The sequence below is a fragment of the Urocitellus parryii genome, chromosome 6 (genome assembly GCF_045843805.1).
Source record: "Urocitellus parryii isolate mUroPar1 chromosome 6, mUroPar1.hap1, whole genome shotgun sequence".
Taxonomy (NCBI): Eukaryota; Metazoa; Chordata; class Mammalia; order Rodentia; family Sciuridae; genus Urocitellus; species Urocitellus parryii.
The window spans coordinates 177,551,217-177,563,400 of record NC_135536.1 but is presented as its reverse complement, the minus strand read 5'-3'; the positions used below and the strand labels follow the sequence as shown (position 1 = coordinate 177,563,400).

Genomic DNA, 12,184 nt, shown 5'->3' with positions numbered 1-12,184 from the left:
TCCTAAAAAATTCAAAAGCCCCGTGGGGTTAATTATGCACTATATGAAAAGTGAATGAGTTTGGTTTAAACTGTGTAGTTATTCAGGGACAGGAAAAAAGAGTGACCAGGAGTGAACCAGAAGTTTTATCAGATTTCCAAGTAGAGATAAGCTACTTTAGTTTCAAGGACTAAAGATTTGGAAGAGATTAATAATTCCATGGATTATAGATCATTTTAAGGAGAATGATCAAAAGAAAACTGCAGGTTATAAAGATCTGTAGAGAGTTGGCCACTTCCAGTAAGAAACAAAAGGAGGCAGATCCGTGGGAAAAAAAAAAAAAACAACTGGTTGCACAGGAGGCTCAGGCCTCTGAGAATAGAAGCCAAGCTCTCTTAGTACCATTACATCCTCAAGAGTCCTGTTCCATATGCACCTGGGTCCATAGGTCTAACGTTGGGATTTTGAGTCTCAGTTCAAAAAAGAAACTGAAAATGGATGGACTACATCTGGATGTAGGGAAAGTGGTGTCATGGTCATGACTAGAAAAGAATTTTCTACTTCTCCAGAACATAAGACCTAGCACAGGAAGAAGCTCCTGGCTCACTCTATGTATTTGGTCTTCTCTGGGGGAATTTAACTTTAAGATGGCACTTGGCAGATGTAGCCTATCAACTCAGATAATCGCTGCTAATTCTTTTGTTGCTTACCACAAAGTCTTAAAAGGGGAAGGAACTATAATCTAACTTTCCAACATTTTATTATGAAAACTTTCAACATGCAGAAGAGTTGAAAAGAATTGTACGGAATTCTCAGGAATATGACCTCCACTTAGATTCTATAGTTTTTCCTTTGTTTCACTACGTAATCTCTCCATTCAACAAACCAGTTTCTTTCTGGTGCATAAAGAAATTGTAGAATCAGTACACTTCTCCCATAAACATTTCAACATGTCTTTAGAAAAGTATTTGTGGGTTGTATTTATTAATTTACATACAGTCAAATGTTATACAACAAAGTGTATCATTAGATAAAAAGTGATAAGTGCATATATTTCTATGGTCTACAGTCAGATCATGATAAAGAAATATCTCCATTCCCTTCTAGAATTCCTTCTTGCTCTTCTCAGTCAATACTTGTTCCCTCCCCTGGCAAAGAAGGGAGGATAATTACTGTTCTGAATTTTATCATACATTAGTATTGCCTGTTCTAAAACTTCATAAATAGAATCTATATACTTTATCCTTCAGATTTATCCATGTGACATTAATTTTGTTGTTGAATAGTTTTTAATATATATCCATTCTCATTGATGGATGTTGAGGTTCTTTGGCATTTGGGGCTATCATGGATAAAACTGCTATGAAGCTGTGCGTAGTGGTGCATGCCTGTAATCTCAGCTCGGGAGGCTGAGACAGGAGCATTACAAGTTCAAAGCCAGCCTCAGCAACAGCGAGGCCCTAAGCAACTCAGTGAAACCCTGTCTCTAAATAAAATACAAAATAGAGTTGAGGATGTGGCTCCTTGTTGAGTGCCCCTGAGTAGTTAAATCCCTGGTCCCTCCCCACCAAAAAAAAAAAAAAGCCTGAAAAATTTTTGTGGACATAATCTTTTCATTTTTTTTTAGATAAACACCTCTGAGTAGGTATATGCTCTTGGGCTAGGTGTATGTTTGGTTTCCTGATACGTTTTCCAGATTGTTTTCCATTTTGTTACATTTATTGCTTTCACTAATGGTGTGTAAGAGCCCATATCCTTGCCAGTATTTAGTGTTGTCCATAATTTTACTTTTAGCTGTTGAGGTAGGTTTGTAATTTCTCCTTGGTTTTATTTTGCATTTCCCTGATGACTAGTGGTGTGGATCACTTTGTTTGCTTATTTCAGATGCATGTGTTTTTTTGGGGGGTGGGCAGTAACCAGGGATTGAACTCGGGCACTCGACCACTGAGTCACATCCCCAGCCCTATTTTGTATTTTTATTTAGAGACAGGGTCTCACTGAGTTGCTTAGTACCTAGATTTTGATGAGTTGGCTTTGAATTCATGATCCTACTGTCTCAGCCTCCTGAGCTGCTGGGATTACAGGTGTGTACCACTGGGCCTGACTTCATGTGTTTTTTTGTTTTTGTTTTTGTTTTTAATGAAGTATCTGTCAATCTCTTGTCCATTCTTTAAAGAATAGTAAATACTGCTGGACGTCAGTTCAAATGAAAAAGGCCTGAAGTATGAGATGATCAAAAAACATATTCACCATCCATTCAGCAAATGATTATGAATATCAGCTGTGTACTACATAATGGTAATTGGAGTATAGAGATAATATCTAGCACTACTTAAAAAGAGCCCATAGTTTAAGAGAAAAGACAGACAAAACTCAAAATTCAACATCAGTCATTGAATATTTGCTATAGGGTTAGTACTTTTATAAGTACTGGAGATAAAGAGGTAGACAAACAAAATATGGTCCCTGGTCATCTTGTTTTCTGGACTATGGAGGGAGTAGCTCAGAGGCCCTGAAATGGAGAGTCAGATTGATGTTGTACATTTGTGGTTCAGATAGGAAGTTACCTGGAGCATACTTGCTTGGGTGGCTAGATGTTTAGTTAGGCAAGGATTTGATGTTGCAGGCCTTATGGACCATGGTTAGAACTTTGAATTTTATTTTATTTTAAATATTTATTTTTTAGGTATAAGTGGACACAATATCTTTATTTCGTTTTTAATGTGGTGCCGATGATCAAACCCAGTGCCTCACATGTGCGAGGCGAACACTCTACCACTGAGCCACAACCCCAGTCCTTTTTGAATTTTATTTTCAGTATTATGGGAAACCATTCCAGAGAATGGCATGATCTGATTTCTGTTTGGCTAATCAACCCAGTATTGTGTGTGTGGTTGCAGAAAGACTGGTTAGTTATCCAGAAGAGGGGAAAAATGAAGTCCTACTTAGGGAAGTTAGGCAAGGATTCATAATGGAATAATGTCATATCAGAGCCTTGGATGACAAGATATTTGCTGTACAAGAAATTAAGATTTGTGTTTGTGTTTGTGTTAATGAACCAAAAATAATTTTGACTAGTTGAGTAGGTGAATGTCAAGAGATAGGGCTTAAAAGATAAAAGAACTAGAATTGCAGGGTTACCACATTTTACTGCTCAGTTCTGTTTAGCTACATGCTCTGGAGTAGTTGTAACAGGGTGGCTTGCTAGGGAATTTGACTCTGAACTTAAGGGCCATGGTCATCTTCACAGGGCTTTTAATTATGGTAGAGACTTTTTAAGCTGGCATCAGTGATGATTAGATGGGACAGTGCTAGGGAGGAAAAATCAAATGGGAGGCAAGAGACATTGAGGCTTGATATTAGGGACTATTAACTGGAAGTCAAGACTTTGAGCAAAGAATGAATTGTCAAAGAGGATCTGAGGAATAGATTGGAGGAAAAAAGCTAATGAGGCCCCTTAAAAAAAAAAATTAAAATAAACCAGGCACAGTGGCACATGCCTGTAATCCCAGTAATTTGGGAAGATGAGGCAAGAAGATCACAAGTTTGAGGCCAGCCTCAACTAAGACCCTGTCTGAAAATTAAAATAAATAATACATTGGGCTGGACATGCTCAGTGGAAAAGTACCACAAAAACAGTATGAAATATGAAACTACAGAAGAATATATAGAGAACATAAATTTCCACCTCATTCCACTTCTCCAGAGTACTTAAAATTACATTTAAAAAAATTATAATTATACAGAATGCCTTTATTTTATCTATTTTTATGTGGTGCTGAGGATCAAACCTAGTGCCTCATGCATGCTACATAAGCACTCTGTGTGTTGAGCTACAGCTCCAACCCCTAAAATCACTTTTTTTTTTTTTTTTAGTTGTAGTTGGACACAACACTTATTTCACTTGTTTATTTTTGTATGTGGTGCTGAGGATCGAACCCAGGGTCTCGCACGTGCAAGGCAATCGCTCTACAGCTGAGCCATAGCCCCAACCCTAAAATCACATTTTTTAAGAATATTTTTTTGTTTTAGTTACAGATGGACACGATACCTTTATTTTATTTATCTTTAATGTGGTGCTGAGAATAGAACCAGTGTCTCACATGGGCTAGGCAAGCAAGCACTCTGCCACCTAATCACAACCCCACTTTTTTTTGGTCCCTGGATTGAACCCAGAGGCACTCTATGATTGAGCCACGTCCTTAGCCCAATTTTTTTTTTTTTTTTTTTTTTTTTTTTTTTTTTGGTACCAGGGATTGAACTCAAGGGTACTCAATCACAGGCCCACATCCACAGGCCAATTTTATATTTTATTAGAGACAGGGTCTCACTGAGTTGCTTAGTGCCTTGCCATTGCTGAGGCTGCCTTTGAACTTATGATCCTCCTGTCTCAGTCTCCTGTGCCGCTGGGATTATATACAGGTGTGCACCACTGTGCCCAGCTTATTTTGTATTTTATTTAGAGACAGGATGTCACTGAGTTGCTTTGTGCCTCACTTTTGCTGAGGCTGGCTTTGAACTTGCAATTCTCCTGCCTCAGCCTCTCAAGCTGCTGGGATTACAGGCGTGTGCCACTGTGCCCAGCTCTAAAATCACATTTATTTGTTGTATGTTTCATTTTCCTGTATGTATTTATTTTTGTGTATATCCAATTCTTTTTATATATGCTTATACACATACAGTTGAATTAGTGTCATACGCTGTTTTTTTACAACTGAATATTATCAGATAATACCAATATAATTTGATTAGTCCACCTTTAAGCTGTTGCAGATTTTCTGCAGTAGTGAAATGAGCATTCTTTTTCATTTGTCTCTATACTGTGCAAAGAGTATAAGAAATAAAATAAGGCTTTCCCTGATAGTCCAGAGTGGGGAAGAAGTAGGACTAATGGGTAAAAGTGGGAATTCTGCAGACTATGGTCAGTGTGGATAGGACTTTATGGAGCAGAACTTTCATATGAATGGGTTGTAAGAATGGTGGGTTTTTCATCATTGGATGCATTCAAGTAGAGGTCAAGGTGCTATGGAGGGGTAGTATATAAAGCAAGTTGACTTCTAAGAATATTCAACTTTAGTTAACAGCATTCCAAATAGAAACCATGAGGGATCAAGATTGGGGTGCAGTGGTCTAGGTGTGGAGAGAGCTTGACTGAGGGTCAGTGTAAGGAGAATACTGTTGGGAAAGTTGGAATGCTGAATGAAGGGCAGAGAGATATCTGACCTTACCTGTGCACTCTTGTTACAGATGGTCTTCAGGTGTATGAGCAGGGGAACATAGGAATAGTAAGAAGTCTAAAGACGATTGGTACAGTGGCTGTAGGCGGAAGAACTATGTTGGAGCCAAATTATGATTCATGCAAGTTAGTGTGTCCAGCGGAGGAAGTGGGTAGATGTTGAAGCTTTGTGCTGCTTGATTTGGGAAGCAAGAGGCCAGTAAGAGCTGGGTGGGCTTAAAGTTCAGGCTGGAAACAGCCTTTTGGGTTGCATTCAGCAAATATTGTCTGGGTGCTTGGGACACAGCAGTGAACAGAACAGATAAATACTCCTTCCCTCACAGCATTTACATTCTAGTGTGGGAGATATATAGATAAGTATATGTAATTTGGTAGACACTTATAAATGCTAAAGTGAAAAAGCAGGAAAGGAATATGTGATGTGCCAATGATGGTAGGCTTGGAATTTTAGAGTGGCTTGAAAGGAGAGCCTTTTCATTCATAGCAAAGAAGATGATACTGAATGGGGGGTTGGGGAGGGGAGCAACAAGACATGAAACAATATGTGGAAAGATGTGGTTGGCTTATTTGAAGAATGGCAATCTGGGTAGCTAGAATGAGTGAATAGGAAAGAAGGTGTTAGACCAGGTTAGAGAAATGTAAGAGTAATGGAAAATTTTTAAAGGGTTTAGGCAAAGGTTTATGTTGTTTATTTTTATTTATTTATTTATTTATTTATTTATTTGGATGGGCCTTTATTTATGTACATGTGGTGTTGAGAACGGAACATATTCTAGGCAAGTGCTCTACCACTGAGCTACAACCTCAGCCCAGGCAAAGGTTTTGACTTGACAAGGAATGTGTGTTTTGCTGGGGATTGAACCCATGAGTGGTCTACCACTTACTTTTTAACTGCATTACCTCAGTTGGGATTTTTTTTTTTTTTAAGAGAGTGAGAGAGGGGAGGGGGGGAGAGAGAGAGAGAGAGAGAATTTTTTTTTTATATTTATTTTTTAGTTCTCAGCAGACACAACATCCCCGTTGGTATGTGGTGCTGAGGATCGAACCCGGGCCGCACGCATGCCAGGCGAGCGCACTACCGCTTGAGCCACATCCCCAGCCCTCGGTTGGGATATTGAGAATAGCCTTTTGGGGTGGAGATGGGGCAGTGGAAATGTGGGATGGCATAGGATATGGGAGTCCAGAGGCTAATACTGTAATTTAGGTGAGGAATAACAATGACATGGACTAGATAGTGGCAGTGGAAATGTTGAGTTGGACCTGAACAGCTGATTTTAGATTAAGAGAATGGGTGAAGCTGGGTGTGGGTGTGATCCCAATGACACAGGTGGCTGAGGTAGGAGAATTGTAAGTTCAGTGCCAGACTCAGCAACTTAGGACTTAACAAGGCCCTAAGCAATTTAGTAAGACCCTGTCTTAAAATTTAAAAAAAGGGCTGGTGATGTGGCTCAGTGATTGAGTACTCCTGGGTTTGATTCCTGGTATTAAATAAAAATAAAAAATAAAGAGAATAAGTGGGTAAATCAACTGTACTCCAAGATGTTGGTGCCCAGGGTTAGTGGCAAGTCATTGAAGCAAGAGCTTTTTTGGGAGCAGTATCTGGATCATGGTTGCATTGACGACAATATGGGACTAGAACTTGGATTAGGGACTGACCTAGGGCCCGTAAAGGTTCAGAATGAGATTCATTGGTTTCTGCAGATTAATGTTGGAGTACAAGACTGGGATTAGGATCAGTATTTGAGTGAGGATTACTTAGGAGTCAAAAGCTATTTCTCCTTTTCAACATCTTTCTGTCATACTCTTTGAGAAAAGGATTGGTTGTAATCATTGACTCTGCCATTGAGGTTGGGGATGTTGAGGGTATAGGGTCTTTTCTTCCTTGGGTGTTCTGGGAGTGGATGCCAGCTCATCTCTGCCTGGGTGAAAATGCTGACCTTTCCAACTGGGACCTACAGTCAGGGAAGGGTGAAGAATGGTCCCTGGTGCTTGACTGAGCTCTTTTCCTCCAGATGGCCAACTGTGTGACCTTGGTTCAGCTGTCCATTTCCTGTGACCACCTCATTGACAAGGACATCAGCTCCAAGTCAGACCCACTCTGCGTCCTATTACAGGATGTAGGAGGGGGCAACTGGGCTGAGGTGAGGTGGGCCTTGGAGGTTAAAGTTATGGAGGGAGGTTAGGTTTAGGTTTTAGGAAGAAGGGTGTGTGATTGTGATGCTTATTGGCCTTTGCCCTCAGCTTGGCCGGACTGAGCGAGTACGGAACTGCTCAAATCCTGAGTTCTCTAGGACTCTGCAGCTCGAGTATCACTTTGAGACAGTCCAGAAACTACGCTTTGGAATCTATGACATAGACAACAAGACGCCAGAGCTGGGAGATGACGACTTCCTGGGGGCAGCTGAGTGTTCCCTAGGACAGGTATGTAGGGCCAGGGATTAGAATCCTTCAGTAAGTGCCCTCTGAGATAATCTAGGCTCCCTGGAGGTAGGGGGGACAAGAGGACCTGGCTTTCTGGCATTGAAGCTTCCCTGGCCTATTTTGCCATAGATTGTGTCCAGCCAAATGCTGACTCTGCCCTTGATGCTGAAGCCTGGAAAACCTGCTGGGAAGGGAACCATCACGGTAAGCCCCAGCAAGGGCCAGGTAGGAATTTAGCAACAATGAAGTTTTCATGAGGTAACAGAATCCTCCCTATCTAGGTCTCAGCTCAGGAGTTAAAGGATAGTCGTATAGTAACAATGGAGGTAGAGGCCAGAAACCTTGATAAGAAGGTACATCTGGGAGGAGGCCCTGGGGACCCAAGATTATAAAGGGGTGGGGGTGGTTAATAGGGGATAGGATGGGTGTGTGGCTGGCAAAGTGGTTGTTTCTTCCTGAGTCTTGTAACAAATCTTGTGGCATTGACAGGACTTCCTGGGAAAATCTGATCCATTTCTGGAGTTCTTCCGCCAGGGTGATGGGAAATTGCACTTGGTGTACAGATCTGAGGTGCGAGATCCTGGGATTAGGTGGGGGAAGAGTAGGAGAGAATCTGTTGGGCTTGCAAGGTTTGGAACACAGGGAAAAAGAGACTGCAGGTGGGTGTGGAAGGGCAGCAACTTCACACAGGCTCCAGGTGGGCCAGGCCAGAGCTCACTGGAAGCCTTGCCCTCCACCTCCAGGTAATTAAGAACAACCTGAATCCTACGTGGAAGCGCTTCTCAGTTCCCTTTCAGCATTTCTGTGGTGGAGACCCTAGCACGCCCATCCAGGTAAGGAGCTTGCCTCCTGAATGAACTGAGCAAGGGAGAAGAGCCTGGAGAAGGACTTCTAACCTGTCTCCTTTATCTATATACACACACCTTTCCTCAGGTACGCTGCTCAGACCATGACAGTGATGGGTCACATGATCTCATTGGTATTTTCCACACTAGCTTGGCCCAACTACAGGCAGTCCCGGTGAGTCTGTTAGCGCTGCTTAGGTGTATTGAGGTGGGCTTAGATGGCTAATCCAAGGGAATAGTGGGAACAATGGGAGATTTTTACCCTAATTTTCCTCTCCTTACCAGGCCGAATTTGAATGTATCCACCCTGAGAAGCAGCAGAAAAAGAAAAGCTATAAGAACTCTGGAACTATCTGTGTCAAGATTTGCCAGGTGAGACAGTAGCTTATGGGATCAATGGGCTATGAACCCTGAGCTCCAAGATTCCATTCCCCCTTTTATCTGATTAGGCATGACACTGGTTTCATATGCAGGTAGAAACAGAATATTCCTTCCTGGACTATGTTATGGGAGGCTGCCAAATCAACTTCACTGTAAGTTGCCTTACCAGAGACAAGAAAATCAACCCTAACCCTAACCTTAACCCTTCAGCTCCCTTCCTGGCCTCTTCCCAGGTTGGTGTTGACTTCACTGGCTCCAATGGTGATCCCTCCTCACCTGACTCCCTGCACTACCTGAGTCCTACAGGAGTCAACGAATACCTGACAGCACTATGGAGTGTGGGCAGTGTGATTCAAGACTATGACTCGTGAGTACCTGTTTTCTCTTGGCCAGTCCCACTCCCTACAGATGCTTCAACCTCTGGGTTTACAATCCCCTCACTGCCTCTTCCCCAACTCACTGTCTTTCTACAGGGACAAGCTGTTCCCAGCATTTGGATTTGGGGCCCAGGTACCCCCTGATTGGCAGGTAAGCTCTCTCCCCCATCCCACTCCACCCCACTGCCTCCCCCCACCCCTGTTTTTTCTTGTAGCTGTAAGTGGACAGAATGCTTTTATTTATTTTTTTAAATAATTTTTTTTAAGTTATTGACGGACCTTTATTTTATTTATTTATATGTGGTACTAGGAATCAAACCCAGGGCCTCACAAGTACAAGGCAAGCTCTCTACTGCTGAGCTACAACTCCAGCATGCCTTTATTTTGTTTATTTTTATATTTTGGTAAGGATCAAACCCAGTGCCTCATGCATGTTAGACAAGTGCCCTGCAACTGAGCTACAGCCCCAGCCCCCATTTTTGTTTTTAGTTTCAGAATCCTAACTTGGGGGGGATGTAGTTAACTTACCTGCTGCCTTGAAGGGGATGCATCCCTGTAGGCATGTATATGCTTAGGACTAAATAGCTCCTGGTATGTACCATAGGGTTTTTTCTTCTTTTTTGGTGCTGCATGCTGAGCACATGCTGTACCATTGAGCTACACCCCCTCGGCACAATAATGGTGAGGGGGACATGGGAAGGAAGGAGACTGACTCATTTTTATTTTTGCCTTCAGGTTTCACATGAATTTCCCTTGAACTTCAATCCCAATAACCCATATTGTGCAGGTAAGTTCCCTCTATCCTCCATTGTGAAGCAGATCTCTCCACTCATGAGTGGTGAGCCTCTGGCAGAGAAAGCAGGTGGGGAGGTGGCTGACACATTGTCTAGAGGAGTAGATTTTAGAGATAGCTCTCTGGAGTCAAATCTTAATCATACTACTTATATGACTTGGGGAAAGTTGCTCACCTCTGTGTGTTTGGGCTTTGTAATAAATGTAAATATTGTAGGTTATTGAGTATTTAAGAAGTTAGAAGTAAACCAGTAAATAGGAAGCAGTAATCCTGACAACATAAGCGCTCTCAGAATTGGTAGCTGTTATTGTTATTATTTGTTGCCTAGCGATTCACAGGACATCATTAGAAACCTTGATGCCTCCCCTGCAGGGGGTATTTTGCTAGAGTCTTCCAAGCCCTTTTAGTATTTTTTTTAGTTGTTGATCAACATTTATTTTTTTATTTATATGTGGAGCTGAGGATAAAACCCAGTGCCCCATGCATGCTAGTCAAGTGCTCTGCCACTGTACTACAACCCCAGCCCCTAATTAATGTCTTTATTTTTTTTTTTAATTTTTAAATATTTTTTAGTTTTCAGTGGAAACATCTTTTTATTTTTATGTGGTGCTGAGGATCGAACCCAGCGCCCTGCACATGCCAGACAAGCGTGCTACCACTTGAGCCACATCCCCAGCCCTAATTAATGTCTTTTGACAAGAAACTTTGAAGCTGTCTAAATGCCCAGTTAAACATCAACCTTTACCCTTTAGATTTAATATCCATTGGTGAACCTCATTGGAATCAGTACTATGATAAATGATTTATATTTCTTCCTTTTTTATTTATTGAGCTTTTTCTTCTTCCTTAGTAATATCAGTATTGATTCTTACTGTATTAGACAGATTATAATTTTTACTTTAGTAGGATATAATGATGCTCAAATGGTTCAGAATTTGTTCAGGGCATCCTGCTAATCTGGGTTTTAATTCAAGACATTATTTTAGGCAATTTTCCTCCTCTCTTTGTATAGAGTTACGTACCCAGGGTTATGGGGTGAATGAAATGCATCTACATTCCCAAATCTTCTGGCCAGGGTGCTGATTTCAGGATCAGCCTAATCCTGAGAGGTCAAGTATTTTATAATGTTTCTTGCCCTTGTTCTCTACAGGCATCCAGGGCATTGTGGATGCCTACCGCCAAGCCCTACCCCAAGTACGCCTCTATGGGCCCACCAACTTTGCACCCATCATCAACCATGTGGCCAGGTTTGCAGCCCAGGCTGCATATCAGGGGACTGCCTCGGTGAGGGTTGTGGGTATTGTACCAGTGGAATAGTGAGAGCTGTGCATCAAGGGACTTTTTATGTGTGGGAGTGTGTGGCTAAAGTAGAGGAGTTTGGGAAAGAGGATCTGACTCAGTACATGAATGGGCTTACCCCCAGCAATACTTCGTGCTCTTGCTGTTGACTGATGGTGCTGTGACAGATGTGGCGGCCACATGTGAAGCTGTGGTGCATGCCTCGAAACTGCCCATGTCAGTGATCATTGTGGGTGTTGGTGGTGCTGACTTTGAGGCCATGGAACAGCTTGACGCCGATGGTGGGCCTCTGAGGACACGCTCTGGAGAGGCATCTGCCCGCGACATAGTACAGTTTGTGCCTTATCGCAAATTCCAAAATGTGAGTGGGGGTGAATCTGGGGGTTTACTCTTCCTGATATGGGTTGAGGCTCAGGACTTTCATCAGAGTCTTAGGGTAGAGTCTTGGATTTTGTGTCCTTCCTTGGGTGTGAGATGTAGACTTTAGGAAGCTGTTGTAGGCCCCCACTGATCTTGCCCTTCTTCTCCTGGCAGGCTCCTCGTGAAGCATTGGCCCAGACTGTACTTGCAGAAGTGCCTACACAGGTGGTCTCCTACTTCAAGGCCCAAGGTTGGGCCCCATTCAAGATGCCTCCATCCCCCGCCAAGGGTCCTGTCCAGACCCCACAGGTCTAGATTCCCTTGGAGGGTGGGCTATGGCCAGACCTAGTCCTTAGCCTTGTACCCCCAAGATTCTCTGGGCCATGGCCCAACCCTAGACTCTCCCCCCATGCTAGCACTTTATATTTGATACTTTTATACTGGCTTCTGCTATTGCTGCTCTTCCTGTTTGTCCCTTATCATTTAATAAAGA

The 12,184-nt window shown here is 42.4% G+C and overlaps 1 protein-coding gene across 3 annotated transcripts in view; it reads left to right on the top strand.

The window, feature by feature from the left end:
* Cpne1 (copine 1) overlaps nt 1-12,184 on the top strand; it is a 26,204-nt gene extending 14,020 nt beyond the window's left edge. For 2 of the 3 annotated variants that reach the window (XM_077799370.1, XM_077799371.1), the window contains exons 2-17: nt 7,228-7,356; nt 7,457-7,636; nt 7,766-7,840; nt 7,918-7,989; nt 8,126-8,206; nt 8,380-8,469; nt 8,570-8,656; nt 8,767-8,853; nt 8,955-9,014; nt 9,096-9,229; nt 9,336-9,390; nt 9,550-9,579; nt 9,975-10,026; nt 11,183-11,316; nt 11,456-11,692; nt 11,866-12,184. In XM_077799370.1, the coding sequence (XP_077655496.1) occupies nt 7,228-7,356; nt 7,457-7,636; nt 7,766-7,840; nt 7,918-7,989; nt 8,126-8,206; nt 8,380-8,469; nt 8,570-8,656; nt 8,767-8,853; nt 8,955-9,014; nt 9,096-9,229; nt 9,336-9,390; nt 9,550-9,579; nt 9,975-10,026; nt 11,183-11,316; nt 11,456-11,692; nt 11,866-12,006 (1,644 nt within the window). In that variant the 3' untranslated portion in view covers nt 12,007-12,184. The remainder of the gene's footprint in view (nt 1-7,227; nt 7,357-7,456; nt 7,637-7,765; nt 7,841-7,917; nt 7,990-8,125; nt 8,207-8,379; nt 8,470-8,569; nt 8,657-8,766; nt 8,854-8,954; nt 9,015-9,095; nt 9,230-9,335; nt 9,391-9,549; nt 9,580-9,974; nt 10,027-11,182; nt 11,317-11,455; nt 11,693-11,865) is intronic. The other variant, XM_077799372.1, reaches the window with a different exon arrangement.